Source organism: Aptenodytes forsteri, unplaced genomic scaffold (genome assembly GCF_000699145.1).
Source record: "Aptenodytes forsteri isolate BGI_AS27 unplaced genomic scaffold, ASM69914v1 Scaffold153, whole genome shotgun sequence".
Lineage (NCBI taxonomy): Eukaryota > Metazoa > Chordata > Aves > Sphenisciformes > Spheniscidae > Aptenodytes > Aptenodytes forsteri.
This window is the reverse complement of record NW_008796178.1, coordinates 1,529,142-1,545,452: the sequence shown is the minus strand read 5'-3', so window position 1 is coordinate 1,545,452 and position 16,311 is coordinate 1,529,142. Positions and strand designations below refer to the sequence as shown.

Genomic DNA, 16,311 nt, shown 5'->3' with positions numbered 1-16,311 from the left:
TCTGTTTATCATGTGGGTGTTTTAATCAGAGGAAAGTACGCTTAATAAGAGCTTATTCTGAGGAGATACTGAGTGGTCTCTATCACCAGTAGTAGCAGCATCAGGCTTGGTATAAACATAATTCTATAGATATGGAAATATGATCATGTCTTTCCATTGGAAATAATTACTGAACTAAACTAAAATTTGCATGCAACAGAGATGCAGACCTGTATCTGATACTCTGTCATGGGCTACAGAGAGCAATGCACATCTCCTGAAGACAGATCTGATTCTGTACCGTAGCAGAAAACAGATTTGTCTGTCTTCAAGAGCAGTTGCCCTGTTCTGAAAACAGTGATTCAGAAAACGCAATTGTAATAACTCAGAAAACAAGCATACAGTGTTACTTTGAAAAGAAACTTCAAAATACAGCATCATTTTATGTCCTTAATATTAAATATGGATTTTTTTAAGCTGAATGACTTTCATACTGCTGCTTTATGAATCAGAACTTGTTTTTTTTCTTTTCTGTTCTTTCTGGCTTGCGTATGGTCCCAGGAGTGTATTTGAGGATACTCTTAAGTAGTTTCACAAAAAGACAAACTTGGGTTAATGTTTTTTAGCTTCAGAAGTATTTGTTCTACATGCTGAGGAGAGGCAGATGCCATCTTTCTTCTAAGACATGTAATCAGAGCAGTTTTTAATTTTAAATTGTTTCTGAGCTTATTGAGGGTTTCTTAACTTGTCTCCTCTCACTCCATTCACTCCTTTAGTCACCATATTGTTACACTGGGCTGGAGAAGTGAAAGAGATTATTTAACTCAAGGTGGAGAAGTTTCTAATTGGTCTAAAGGGAAACACTTCATTGGAGGACCTGTTGTGGTGCCGCTATGGATTGCATGGCAAACAACTTATTTTTGTTTTAAACTGCTCTTTCAACTCTTAGATAAGGATATCAAAATCATTTCTAGATGGTGCTAAAACCAGTAAACTGGTAGTGAGATGGTAGGAATTTAATGAATTTACAATACTTCTTAAGAGTCTCTTGAGAGGCTCTAACTTACAGGCCAGCAACGAGCCAAACTTCAGCAAGTCTCAGCATATTTAGAACAATAACAACAAACATGGACAGAGCGAAGTTTGAACAGATAACTAGCTGAAAATCGTAACAGGATCAATCTTCACTAGCTCTCCTGTGCACGGTGTTTCTAAGTGAGGAACAGACTATCGTGTTTCTTTATGTAGTATCTTCTCAGAGCATGAGGGTACTGAACACACAGCAGATATATAGTACCGTGTCCTTTCTTGCAGTGCTGGTTGGGAGGAGATTGCAGTGCTGAACTCAGTGGGTTTGAGGGGGGTTTCTGTTCACCGGGGTGGTTTGTCTCTTCAAGATCTTAGTTCCGCTCACTGTTCTTAAAGGTCAAGCAACAGGTTCCCCAGGATGGAGAATTTGTGATAGAATTCAGCCGTGCGCAGGATTAGATAACGAGCCAGTTTCTGCTTAGAAGCAATTTAGGCTTCATCTTTGCTCATATTGCACAGTTTGGACCTGGTCTTTTTAAGGTTTATTTAACTGTAGTTTTGATGTAAGGCTCATTTGTCTGCCACTCTTACTATAGTGCTCTTCTCTAACTCAGATGCAGAGTTATCATCAGACCTCACAAGAATACCAGATGCATGAAATTTAGGAGGAAATAAATAAACTTTATCACTAATATTAAAAATGTACCACTCAAATAACTGACTAAAAGCATGAGAAGGTTAGTAAGCTCTAACCTTTCTGTCATAAAAATGTGAACAAAACAGGCTTTGGGGAATTATTAAAATTCTCTTGGACATACATAACATGTTAACTAATGCTGCCTGTGGTATCCAAATGCTATTGTTTGCCCTTATCTCACTTGAGACTTGCAACTCTTTGGGGAAAAGCCTTATCTGTAAAACACTGGGTACTTTGTTCTCAACTTCTTGAAAGTATGTTTTCCACTGAGCTTTATAAACAAAGTATGTTTGAAGAGAGCAAATTGGTTTTTTTGTCATGAGGAACAAAACCTGTCTTTTAAGAGAAATAAAAATTGAAGAGATGGAATAACTTCATGTGCAATCAGTATTCAGGACTAAAACGTTGCTGCTTCTTGTCGTGTGCTTCCTGCGTGGGACAGCGGGTTCTCCACAGTACTTATGACATCCTCCGGTGTTCCCCGTAGCAAAGTGGCTTCACCATTTGTAGAAATTTTATTCCGAGTTACAGAAAACAAAGCAAAAACTTCTTTTTAAAATTGTTACATGTATGATGCTTGCCAAGTGGTTTTGTGGTTTCTTTTTAAACAAACTTACGCTTTGGGGTTCTTGTCAGGGTGTTTCCCTTTGCCTAGATTTAAACATTTTTTGAATTGCTTTCTCTGTTCTCATAACTTTAGTTGTAACCAAAGACTGTAGTTCTAAGTCATGAGATGGGATTTAGGAGACTGCTGAACACTTGGCTTCAATTAATTCCCAACAACAGCAGTGAGAACAATTAACTCCTTCAGTTTCTTGTTCAGTTAAACTGTGACAAGCAAACATTTATGGTAGAATTTGTAATCCTTGTAACTTCTTTCATATTGTCAAATGACATGTGAACTCTTAGTATCTGAGTTTTTACAAGCTTGCAGTGAATAATTACTGAAATAACTTGTTTTGCTATTGTACTTAAAAGGACATAAATCAATAAGGGGGTGATAATTGGAAACGCTTGTTTTCATAAGGATAAATGTATTTGTCAGTAAGTTGACCTATGAATAAATCACACGTGGAAAAAAAAAATCCTAAAACTTCAGGCCAATATCCAGAACAAACACTTAAGATTTTTTTTTAAGTGTTTGAGATGATCAGTCATTTGAGGTAGCCTTTTATAGGCTTTAAAATGTGGTTACTAATTGTGATGTGCTTTGTTTCATCCATACTTTTTTACCAGTGCTTGATTACAAGGAAATATTTTTTTTTTTGATTATATGGCTCCTCTAAGTAAAATCTGTTAACAGACAATGTTAGGAAAAAAAAATCTTGTTTCTGTTAATACAGTTCTATTTGGGTGACAGCATATGCTGTAGTATTTACTGTACTTCTGTCAAGGCTAGAGAACCAGATAACTCTGAATAAATTGTACCATCTGCCCAATTTTTCACACCCTCTCCCTCCCCTACCTCCCTTTTTCCCTCCGGAAAATGCGTATGAAGGTTTTCTGGCCAGAAGGAATTTTCCCTCTCAGTAATGGCATCCTTTGCTTAATTTGATCTTCAAACAACATTGACGTTTGAAGCATGCTGACTCATTGGTTATCCAAAAGGTCTGTTTAGCTGTTCTCTTATTTCTGATGATCTTACTGCTACTTTGTTACTGTAAAGAGGAAAAATTTATATAAGCTTGTGTTTGAGTTCTTGTGTTTTGTTTTAGAACAGCATTAGAAAAACTGTATGATGGAAAAGAATAATTCGGGTTAGTAAAGGAGCAGCTTGCCTTCAATACTGCTTCCCACATATAATCTCATAGCGTGTCAATGACCTGGCCTTCGGGAGCTGTGTGTATTTCTGTTAATATAAATGGGTGGGATTGGTGACAATGCCATTCTTCTGATATGTTTTTGCAGAAAAGAAAACAGTTGTTCTTTAACTGAAAAAGTATGTCTTTTCTAGATCAATCAAACCCAAAGAGTAGTTACCATTAATTGCTTCCGAGTAAGTAAAAAAAAAAAGTAGAATGCATTAGTGGTTGATGTGCCAGATACTGGTAGGGCATATTGTGTGCAGCTGCAATGTCTGGAAAAGGAAGATGCACAATCTATGCTTAATGGCATCTGATTTCTAATCTCTGGATCACAAATACCCTACAGCTTTTTTTAATTGGTGGGACTGCAGGGTGTCACTTAAGAGGCAGGACCTAATCTTGCAATTTATTCCCAAGACAGTTCTTTCGGTGATTGCAATAAGTGAATAGTCTGCCCAGACAATAGGATTTAACTTAATATTACATGTCTAGAATTGTTCTAAGTGATGACCTTGTTTGCTGTGAGTCATAAGAAGGATGCCTATAGCTGAGTTACTGAGCAAACCTTTTCATAGTTCTTTGATACACCATTGTCGAAAGCAAAAGAGACTACAGGTTGTGATGTGTGACAAGCAATATTGCTCTGGGATTTCAAGTTTTGCTTCATTTGGACAGCATAAGTAATATAGAGGAGTGTTCCCATTACTGTTTGGCTTGGAGCAGTACTGTAAATAGTTTTGAAGTGAATCCCTGATTGTATTCTATTTTCTTTATCTTGATTCAGATCTCTTAGGCAGTTTAGGTGTGCGTAAATCACACTCCTTTTTTTAGATCATTAGCTGTACTCACTGATCTGTCTTTCAGCATGGCTTTGATTCCTATCTGAACATTCAACTTTGTTCCATAAGCTTAATATGAACAGAAAACTTGCTTTGATAAGCTTTTAATTATTTCTGAATTAATGACATACTTGGTTGATGGAAAAAGTAGTTTTTCTCTTTGGAAAAAGTGTGATGTATAGACTTTTTTAAACGAGTTTTGGCTTGACATTAAAATAAAGTGTTTGTGACTGTTCTTAAAGTGACATCTTTCTTTTGTTTTTGTTGTTGTTGTTAATTTTAGGACTTTGGATTGATTTGGAAATGTCCTACAATGGATCTTTTCTAATGACCCTAGAGACCAAGATGAACTTGACCAAACTTGGTAAAGAGCCGCTTGGTGAAGCACTTAAAGTTGGCGAGATCGGCAAAGAAGGGTAAGGTATTAAAATGGTAGAATCAAGCGAGAGCTTTCATAGTGGAAAAGTGACATTTTTCCTTGCATATATGAAGCTCTGGCTCTGCAATAGATTGAAAGGAGTTGGGGGGGTTGCATACATGTGAGTGTAGAACTTGGCCTTTCTGTGCAACTTTTGTGTTCGATTACACCATTGCTAAAATTATCTTAATAAAAGGCTTTTGTAGTACAATAATTTTTCTTTATAGCTATTTTAGTAGGATTTTAAAATGTTCTGTGACTAAAATTTAGTTTTGTCTTATGCTTGATTTGGGATCTTAGCCAGTAAGACTTGAATATTGGACATACACATGCAGATATGGAGATAGACACGTATAACGTGCTACTACAGCATGGTACAGCTACAGTTGTAAACCATGTAATAGTAAACAACTGTGGAAGGTAAATAGGCTGTAATTGTTATGTAAAGACCTTTTCAGTAGCTTTATTGCATCATGGGAATAGTCACACCCCTACTTTAGTCTCCAGTTTTCCTCATATCCCACTTCTATTTACCTGCTATGTCTAAGTGAAATGCCTTATAGATTAACTAATTAGAAAACACACATACTGTAACTTACCTAACTTCTATTTGTGCTTTCCCTCTTATTTTTATGATGTTCTTTGAATTTCACCAATCTGTCCATTTGTATTAACCTGGTGAGTGACACCTGCCAAATATCCATCCCGTCAGCTGTGGAGCGTTGATTCTCTTTGTGCTGTATTCTCTTTGTACTTAAGAAATCCGCAGTCCCTGAACAGTAGGTGGTCTCTGATTTAGTGTACAACCACTGCCAACAAATCAAGAAAATACTCTCTAAATCTGGCCGTTTGTTTAGATATGAATAAAATGTTGTGGCCTTTCAGAATTAAGATACTAGATGCTTTGTATACTCATGTCGTAGCTCTGACCATTTATTCTGAGGTATCTTGAAGTAATACTTATAGCAGCACTATATTACAGTGCAGTTATGACCAGAAAATAAATGTGAAAAAACTAATGGCTGAATGATCTCATACACTGGTAGAAATTCAGAGGATTTTAAAATTGACCTAGATTCTCATTGTCACTGCTTGAAATAAATATGTCTGAATTTATATCAGAATAATTGGTAGGTGTGATTTTTGAAAAATCCCTTTAATCTTGTCCACCCAAAAAAATGCGTAGATAGAGAGGGAAATGTCTATACAAATCACATTCTTGCTTTTCTTCCCTATCCCTTCAGGATTTTCTTTGTGTATTTTTTTTTTTATATCTGTCCAGTGCAAGAACAGCCTCAGAAATAATTAGTGAACGCATTGATTTCATACTTAAAAATCAGCTTGATTCTAGCTGAGCAATAGGCCCCCAGCAACGCAAATGTAAATGTCTGTAGCTAAGCAACCAATTACTTGAAGGTATAACCATTAGCTGTATTGCTCCCTGCACATGGCTGTGATGTTTCAAATGCTCAGGGCCAGTTACCCTGCCAGCTTTACATAAAGAGCAGTGTAATGTATTCTAGTTTGAATGAGGTTTTTTTGTTGCTTGGTTGTTTTTTTTTTTCCCCTTAAATACAGTGGGTATTCTAAACAAACAAACAAATTAAAGACTCTGAGAAGTACAGAACAGTTTGATTCTCATCTATGCTTTCCATTGTGTTAGTTAATTTTACTGGCTTTTTTAATTATCAGTTGACAATTGCTGTGAGAAATCAAACTATTCTGTATGCGCTTGCATCCACAACGTATTGTCTGTAAGTGATGCACGTTGGTTGCTTACGCTCATTTCTGTCCCTCAAGAGGCTAGAACAAACCGCTTCTTGAGACACAGGAACCACAACCTCATGTAAGAAAGGCATCTGCTCATCCAGAAGGAGGAGGGTGGGGGAAACAGCACTGAGTTTAACTGTCCTTCGATCTTGTCAGTGTAAAGCGAGACAGATGGTTCAGTGATGCAGTCCATTCTATCTTTGCTGCTGCGTTACTGTTTGAAATAGAAGTGAAGTGTGCTGTTACACGGTTTGATAATGCTGTCTTGCATGCACTCTCAGGAAAATGCAGCTCTCGGAAAGGGTGGAAAACTATTTAATTGCCAATTTTATAACAGTAGCAGGTTCTACCATACCAGAGGTGAGGCAAATGGAGGCAGGCTAACCCAAAGTTACCGCAGTTTCTTACCCCATCAGTCCTTTTTGCTATGTTGTACCATGTAAAAACAAACCGACAAATGGCAATTCATAAAATACTGTGCAGTCTGCTCAGGAACAATACTGTAGCTCCAAAGTGTTTTTCTGCCAATGTTTGTGTTGTATAAATGGTCCATTGTATGCAGAGATCCCCTGAAATCTCACTCAAGCTTATTTATTGTTGCTTTGTTTAATGCGAGGAAATCTTGTGGTCTTAGCCAGTCGGTGCATGCTTGTGGAGGCACTTCAGGCAAATAAAACACCTTCTTGTAAGAAGGTGACACCTTTGAGAGCCTTGAAAATGCACTGGACATGCTTTGAACTGGGTGGTATGACGTGCATAGGAAAGTGAAGTGAGGTCACACCCAGGTAGAAAATGTGTAGTTTGACCTGAAAACGTGAACTTCTGAGAAACAGCTCCAGCGTTGCTATTTGGGCCAGTGGCATGAACCATCCACCACCCCCTAAGTCCTCAGGGAGGTGGTTCAGTTTGGTGTGCTGTTTCACTCTTCTGCAGATACAAAATGCATCTCTGGGTAAGAAGAGGAGGTTTACGGTTCTGATTCCGTAGCCTGGGTAGCAAATTCTTCTGTGTAGAGAGGTCATGGGATCACTGCTCCAGTTCTTAAATAGGCAGTTAGGAAGGAGTGTTTTGCACTGTGAGCTGTACTTGAGGTGTCCTTTTACGTTAGGACTTCATGCAGCAACGAACAGTTTGCTCTATGTACAGAATAGCAGACAGTAGCCTCAGTCCATGCCCTGTGTGAGGTTATTAAATGCTTCAAATAAATTTCCAAGAACATACACACACAAAAAAGAAAGAAAACACAACTATAAACTTATTCTGAACAAGCTGTAGACTATTATCGTCCTGGGTATAGTCCCTAGGGCTAAAACCATGTGCTTTTGAAGCTTGTGTTGTGTAACTATTTCAAGCTCTTGCATTTGGTAGAGATCTGTTGATACTGAAGTGTATTCACTGTATCCTTCCCTAATTTTAATCCGTTTAAAAGATTTGAAATCTTTTCTGTGATTGTGTACATAAATTCTTCCATAGTTGAAGTCTAGGAATTAGTTACTAGTGTGTGATATTTTGTACCCTAAAAGCAGCACTTGTTTGATTTTTATTGCTTTACTTTTTTTCCCCCCTCTTCTCCCCATGACATTCTTGCCTTATTCCATCTTGGACTCTCTTCAGAAAAAAACAAAACAAAACCCTAAATCCTGTGAACATCATTCACTGTGTCAGAGGAGCTTAAAAATTCACAAGCCTGAAGGTCAATTTTGCTACAAATATAGTAGGGAAAGGAATATTTCCAGCAAAGATACTAAAGGGAGATTATAGCCTAAATTTGTATGGAACAAAAGTACCTCTGCAAAACATCTAAGAATTACTACTTCCCAGGGTTATGTTAGATGACTTCTGTTGATACAATTGCCTTTTTTCTACACAAAAATGGTAAGTGATGACACACACTGTAGTTACAGTAAGGTGAATCACTAGTTTGAGACAACTTTGCTTTGCCAGTGTAAGTGTTGTGCATTTCCTTTTGGAGGCAGATGACAAAGATCTGGTTCTCTTGTGCTTTGCACGTGTTACCATTGCTGGAGATATGTCTACACTGCAAAAATTGCATGGGTGTGTGAGTAGACAAAATGGAATTTATTGACTTGGGTTAAAAGTGTTGTGAAGATAAGGTATAGGCGTTGTGAAGATAAGGTATGTGTGTTAGCACCTCAGTTAACATCTCTGAGGGATTCTGGGATTCAGTTAGTAGACGATGTCATTTTAAGTTGTAGTCCTATGTTTGCTTTTAGTACAAGACAGAATCGCATGTTCTCACCTTTCAATTTCAAAGCATGCCTTTATCAGAGTTCTAAAAACAAACAAAAACCCCCCCTGTCCAGCCTACATACTGCTCAACTTTCATGGAAAGCCATGAGCAGCAACATGTATTTAAAATAATCTCCACATTTGATTTGAATATGTAGAATAGCCATTCCCCTGACATCCTCTTTTATGCAGGATTACATTCCACTGGAGAAAACAAATTTTCTGTTTTGAAGCTAGTTCTGACAGACTGGCTTCAGAGTGGTTTTGTTCTTTTAGATAGAGTTTATAGAAAAGAGCAGGGGACATTTCAGAGTCTCCAATAGAAATACATGTAATGTCAGCCAAAGCTGTACATGATTAATAGCTATTTAAGAATATTACATTTGACCTGGAAATTGCATTGTTTCAGTTTCAGGCCAAGGGCGTATTGTCTTGCAGACAGTGATGAGGAATCTTCCAGCGCTGGGTCTTCAGAAGAGGATGATGCTCCTGAATTGGCAGGAGAGAAGCAGGTGACTCCAGGAGCAGAAGGGTGAGCTGTCTACATAGTGTTTGTTAATCCTTTCCTCCCTGCCACATTTCCAGACTTAGTGTTAAGTGGTATCTTGGTCCAGTCCTATAATGCTCGTTGTCACACAGGATGTCAGTGTGAGTATGTTCAAGCAATTAAGCAAACACAACCTCACCCATTTCTAGAGCAAAGAGCAGCAGCCAAGCCATGTATTACAGATTGAAAGAAAGCTGCTCTGCTGAGTGTTTCACCATGCTGGGAGCATTGTTCACCATACAGCACTTCCGCAGAGTGACCTGTTCAGTGCTCCATTTGACGCCTCCTAACTCCTTCACTATTAGATTACAGAAAGAGACAAGTCTTTGGGCCAGAGAACCTATGGGGACCTTCCCCAGTGTGTTTTGCCTGGTAGCAGAGCCAAGAACAGGATTTTGTGTGTGAATTTGAAATACTTTGTATACAGTATTATACCCATACTGATCCTGCTGATCCCTATTTCTAGTGTGTTCTTTTCTTGAAAAAAACCCACTGTTATTCAAGCCTAGCTTTTTTGCTCAGGATTTTGTGTTTTGTTTTTGTTTTGTTCATGTCATCGTCGTCGTCCCCCCCCCGAAGGGCTTTGAGTGTCTGGGCTATGCAATACTGCCCTCTGATGTTGTGCAACAATTTTAAAGAAAATTTCCTAACGTCAGTTTTGCCACATCATTCCTTGTTTTGGCTGCTGTTCTGATTTTTTTTTTTCTTTTTACGTCTGATTGAAATTAGGCCATGCGATGAGAAATCTGCAGTAACACTGAAATGTCTCAAACAATCACATTTCTTATGTCTGAACACAACTCAGTGATTTCACAGTGAATATACCAAAAGGCTCCATGACATATTCAAAATGTTCAAGGGAGTTTCCTTGGAGTTTTACTCCTAAAACCTTTTGAAAACTATGTGATGAATTGTTGGAATTATTTCAATAGATGTATTTCATATATTTAAAAAATATATAGATCATATAAAGAACTCTTAAGGACAAAGAGGGAGAAAAAGAATTTTTAAGTAAAATACTGAAAGAATTTCCGTACACCTTTCAAAAAGCTGCATTGCTATCACTATAGAATCTGATGAGAGAGTAACTACTTTATCTGGATAAAGTTACAGCTAGTGTAAAATCCAAAAGTTGAAATTAATTCACCCTTTTTATATCAGCTGAGGAGTTTCTTGTCTTATCTCATGCTAAGGAAAAAGTTCTGTAAAAGGCTGGATAAACATGAATTTTTTTGCAGGATAGGAAAATATTATTTCCTTAGCAAGGCTATCTCTGCTACATAAGAGCAGAGCCATACATCAAGAGCCACAATTAGGTATAATATAGTGTGTGAAAATATCAGACATGCTATTCCTAGAGTGTGTATTTCTGAAATGGGATAGGTGTGAGAAAAGACACATTCAGTCTTTAAAGTATCTGTTTTAAAAGCTAGGATGCCGTCTGACACTACCGCCAGGAAAAGTAGCCTCTTTTTGCAGGCATAGTTAGCCATTTTTGGAATATCATTCCACCCCCTGCCAAAATCACCTTCCTCTTTTTCACCACCTTTATACTCATTGTAAATGCTACAATACCTTAAAACCTTTTTGTTCAACACACACTGTTAAATAATTAGACATGATGGTTGGGCCTTCTATGCTGATATGTGCATATGTCTCGGTGCATCTGTGTCTTGATAATTTTGTTAGAACGGTAATAGACAGCTTGTCACTTCCCATGCCAGCTTGCTGGCATAAATAATGTAAGTATATTTACAATTTTAAAAAATGTTGCATTTCCAATGCCATCTGGGAAGGAGGAGTGTTCGGACTGGACAGAATTTCTGCCAGACACTTGTAGCTGACAGAGTACAGCTGTTGTGTGCAGGCTCTGGTAAGTACTGCTTGGACATGTGAATACGTATTTGTTTAGAATTTTTATATCAAAAACTCTAATGATTTAATAGGAAATCCATGGGTGTCTTAGCAAACAATAGGTTTAAGAAAATTACCTTGATGTACTTTTTCTGTTCTCTATCTAAAGGTATGTTGGAGGACATCGGACAAGTAAGATCATGAGAATTGTGGATAAAATTACTAAGTCAAAATACTTTCAGAAAGCAACAGAGACTGAGTTTATTAAGAAGAAAATTGAAGAGGTCTCCAATACTCCATTGCTGCTAACAGTTGAAGTACAAGAGTGCAGAGGAACACTAGTAATTAACATTCCACCTCCACCTACTGACAGAATATGGTAAGAGGAACTCACTGCAGAACTGGGCAATGTTTCAGGTGTGTGCTACCTAAGGGATCGCAACTAAGAAAAAAGGTGAAGTGCAGCTGAAATGGGTTTTGGAAGAGGTGCAATACAAACTAGTTGTAAATGAGGTACTGCTATTAAGAGAACATTGACAGTTAACATACTTAAATATATGCTTCGTTGGAGTGTTTATAATAAAACCTGTTCTGTGTACTCTCCTAAGGTATGGCTTTCGAAGACCTCCCTACCTGGAGTTAAAAGCTCGTCCAAAACTTGGTGAGAGAGAAGTGACTCTGGTTCATGTAACTGACTGGATAGAGCGGAAACTAGAACAAGAGTTTCAGGTGTGTTTCCTTTACATTTTCATTTCATTAATGATAGTTTTGGTCTGTTAGAGGGGTGGGGGTTTTTAATTTTTGCATGTCCCCTATTTTATTCAAGACTAGTCAGTATCCTCCACTGCTCCTGTTCAGTGGAAAGGATGTTAAGAACTCAGCTGAAACTGACTTCTGGGAGGGTCTCAAGACCATGTGTAGACCTGGATGGAAATCTCTTTTTAACTCTTGTCAGAATGATTTTAGAGACGAAAATGCCATTTCTTTGAAATAGGTACTATGTCAGAATTTGTCGTACTTAAATAAAAACATGGTCCTAGGTGTTCTTAGATGATAGAGGGCCAAACTGTTGTCTAACATTAAGAACAGATGAGGCAGTAAGGTGTCCTGTTACTACTTTCTTTAAAATAAAATAATTTTTAAAAATCACATTGACCGTAGTGCAAAATAGGAAAAAACCTCCAAATTTACAAATACTTGCAGGATAGGAAAACAGTTTACTGACCAGATTCACTCCAGACCCCAACCTGTACAATCAACCAGAAATCAAACCCGCTTATTTCATTAAAAGTACAGTTTGAAAGTATATGGGTAAGAGCTGAGAAAGCATCAGAGTTAAGAAAAGTTGGTATGTTTCCTGTAGCGCCATTTCAATTTAATGGAAAGTGCAGAGATCTTCATATTCCTGAGCTTCATCTACAACTGTAACACAACTAAATGGCTTGAGTTAATGGACACTGTATGGCTTCAGTAGGGGCATTGACTCAAGCAATGCTGAACCCAAGAACCTTCTGTCTGGAAATTTGTTGCATTTTTTAACCAAACAAATCAGAAAACTAAGGTTTCAAGTGGCATATGAAATGTAACTTGATTTAATTGCATCTTTTTCACAGAAAATCTTTGTCATGCCAAACATGGATGATGTTTATATTCCTTTAATGCACTCAGCCATGGATCCCCGCTCCTCTACGTGTCCTCCTAAAGATCTGATCACGGAGGCCCCTGATCAACCATGACATGTGAAGACTCTTGCAGTTTACAGTATTATAAGTTATTCTCATGGTTTTATAAACTGTGCTGTAGTTCTCATCCTTAACTTGTGCCACTTCCCCCCCACCCCAAGGACTGCCTATAACCATACCTGTGCTCACTTGCCTTGTTATTGTTCCTGTGTACTTCAGCTACATGAAGTTTCATTCCATTAAGCAGTTGATTTATTTCTGTACTGGCTGCCATCAGGATTTTAACTCGGAGGCTAAGATGACCTGTTCTTTGGGGGAGGGAGGAAGAACCTAACTAATAGATAAGGAGCTTGATGACACACCTTTTGTTCAGCTTATGTTTTCATGCTATGTTAATGTGCATTAAAGCATTGAAAGGTTGTTTGGCAGCAAAGGAACTGCGTGCCAAATGGAAAAAATCCTAAATAAGGAATGAATTTATAAAACTGGAAGAATATTTTTCTTTCTCAGGCAGTTGGAGGTGTAGAATGAACTGTTTTATGTTCTTTCACTTCTGCAGTCAATAGCTTGTGTCAAGCAATCGAAATATGAAATGCTTTCAGGATAAAAGAATGTAAATTGGATGTATAGGTAATATTGTGATTCAATGTCGTATATACATATTACTTTTTTCATACAGAACTTGTGCTTTTTTTGGGAAGCAAGTAGCCATAAAACACACACAACTATCAGTGAAGGTGGGACTGTCAGATTTTTGTAAATGAGAAAAAAGTTGGTAAAGCCATGAGACCAAACCATAGCAAGCCGCCTTATAGTGAGGTACAATCACCTTGGTTCATGATTAATTCTGAATGTTTATAAAGACATGAGCACACACATAAAATGTCTAATACTGCACACTACCAGAAGTACTTAGTTACCCTACCATGCATAGAGCCTCTTGCTACAATGAAACACACCAAGTTTTTTCTTATAGGAGTTTGTTGCTGTCTTTTCCATTGCACTGTGTTTACATGCAAAGCATGGGACCAAATTCTCACCTTACAGCTGTGCAACTCCAGGCATCAAATCGCTTGATGCTTGTGAAAACAGCTGTGACTGAAAGATTTTGACCCCCATGCATTGGTTTTTTGGACTTTGTGGAATAGGAATTCAAGCATTGCAGTTACTCAAGCTGATCGCGATGTAATTAAAGACTGTTTCTGCTAATTAATGGCCAAAATGAAGGGGGGAGGGGGAATTGCCTTTTATTTCTATCTGGTATAATGATTCAAGACTAAATGTATGCAGTAAATTCAATATTTGAACACTACATATCTGCTATTTAACACATGTAATATTTTTCTGATACTCAGTGTTGCCAACTGTTCATGGATGTCAGAAAATGTTTTAGTTTACAAAGAAAGGTGAGTTTTGGCTCTCCTTTTATAACATGATTTGCTTTTTTTTAGAAGTAATTTTTTAAGAACTTTTTTGTATGTTGTGTTGTCACATTTGATGTAAATCAAAATTTCCATGTGTAACTTGATGATTTACCATCTCTAAATGAAGCTATTATATTGAAGGTTTTTTAAACAGCACCTTGCCTGAAACATAAAAGAAAACTAGCATTTAATATATTTAAAATTAATTCTATATTTGAACACCTATTTTGGTTACCTTTAATTGAAATATTAGATGTTGTGTTGTCACATTTGATGTAAATCAAAATTTCCATGTGTAACTTGATGATTTACCATCTCTAAATGAAGCTATTATATTGAAGGTTTTTTAAACAGCACCTTGCCTGAAACATAAAAGAAAACTAGCATTTAATATATTTAAAATTAATTCTATATTTGAACACCTATTTTGGTTACCTTTAATTGAAATATTAGTAGGTTATATTTGTCACCTGAACTCCTCCTTGACCATTCCAGGCTGTGTATATTCTGGGGTTTGCTCTGATTTTGTAGGCATTATTTGCCTTTCATGAAGTCTGCATGTCTTGTACGCAGGTCTTTTATATGATTTAATTTCTATGTGCAATAACTAAAGTCAAAGGACTAGATGCACTAATGTGTAAACAGATTTAGAGTTATTACACAAGATTGTCACATTGCACTTCATAAACTGTGGGTAACTACAATCTGCTTGCTTTGTTTTATTAAATAAATTTATCCCATGTCAAACAACTGTTCAGTTAAAATTTATTTGTACATAGTGCTTACCCACTATCTTCTGCAAGTTGTTTCAAAAACTTCATTAGAAAGGCAACTTGCCAAGATGACATGGTGTGCTATGTGCTTCTCAGATTATTTTTAATGAGTTGTACTTGGTGGTTATAGCAGATGATTATTTTAGTGTTAACTAATGCTGAGACTGTTCTAGCTCTAAAAGGAAAAGTTAAGTTTACTGAAGAGAAACTGAATTTCACTGCAGCAGTTAGTATTCAGATGAGGAACATGCTTTAAAACCATTTTTTTCATTTTGTACCTGTGAAAACCTTGCAATTATTACCAGGAATTACAGAACAGAGGTGGCATGCAGTACCCTCTGTAGCAGGTTTGGTGGTGAAGGCCCCTCTGAGCTTAAGCATCTTTTACACAGTCTTCCTAGACTCAAGCTACTATTCTTGTATGTCCCATGTTGTCACCAGTGTGGGTATAGACATAACTTTGCATACCTCTAGCCTCTCTGCCTGCAGGACAGCACAAGCACAGCTATTAACAGATGGAAGAGACAGAGGTGCTTTAAATAGCTGCAGCGTAGATCACTTGAGTCAAATTCCCATTTTGTTTCAAGTTCTCTTTTGCTGTGTGCATAAAGCACCCCCAACACAGGATGCTTTTCTCCGACTCAATAGCTAGCTCACCTTCACCCTTCCTGCAACGGCTAGGCAGGAATCCCGGGACTTTTGCTACTTGTTTCAAGTCCCTTTTACAAACTGAACCCTGAACGACTTCAGGAAAAAACTAGTGCAATGGTCTAGGCTTGGTTAAGGTCATGCTGAATCAACCGATAGCGCAACCTGGGTCCCCTTTCACCCTGTTACTACCCTCTCCCATCGTAACACGCCAAGTACCGGAGCCGTGGGCTCCCAGTCCGGTAAGGCCCGCAGCGTACCAGAGCACACCCTGGCCCCCTTCCCGAGCGGGGCCCCCCAGCCGCCGCCTCCCCGTCCGGCTGCGGCGCCATTTTGTGCGGTGGCGGCAGCCGCCCGCTGCCCCGCGCTGGGGAGGGCTCGCCGAGACGAGCTGTAACTTGCTTTTAAAAGCGCCACCCGGGTCGGGCCGAGCAGCCCCAGTTATGAACAAGCGCTTCGTTCTAGCACTACAGCTTGGCCGGCGGCGCCGCGGGCAGGGCACCCCGCCGGGTCAAAGGCAGTGCGGGGAACGGGCGGACACGCGCGCAAGAACCAGCCGGACGCGTTCACGGGGTGCACAGCTTTATTTGCCACGC

The 16,311-nt window shown here is 38.3% G+C and overlaps 1 protein-coding gene and 1 long non-coding RNA gene across 6 annotated transcripts in view; one reads left to right on the top strand and one right to left on the bottom strand.

Moving 5' to 3' along the window:
- Window positions 1-13,635, top strand: part of TEX2 (testis expressed 2) — a 57,123-nt gene extending 43,488 nt beyond the window's left edge. For all 5 annotated transcript variants that reach the window (XM_009287698.2, XM_009287696.2, XM_019474230.1 and 2 more), the window contains exons 8-12: window positions 4,633-4,765; window positions 9,197-9,319; window positions 11,358-11,567; window positions 11,797-11,917; window positions 12,802-13,635. In XM_009287698.2, coding sequence (XP_009285973.1) covers window positions 4,633-4,765; window positions 9,197-9,319; window positions 11,358-11,567; window positions 11,797-11,917; window positions 12,802-12,924 — 710 coding nt within the window. In that variant the 3' untranslated portion in view covers window positions 12,925-13,635. The remainder of the gene's footprint in view (window positions 1-4,632; window positions 4,766-9,196; window positions 9,320-11,357; window positions 11,568-11,796; window positions 11,918-12,801) is intronic.
- Window positions 13,566-15,070, bottom strand: LOC109279712. The gene is made up of 2 exons (XR_002086308.1): window positions 14,730-15,070; window positions 13,566-14,529 (listed from the first exon to the last, which is right to left on the bottom strand). It is a non-coding gene; the product is annotated as an uncharacterized LOC109279712 (long non-coding RNA).
- Between the last annotated feature and the right edge of the window lie 1,241 nt (window positions 15,071-16,311).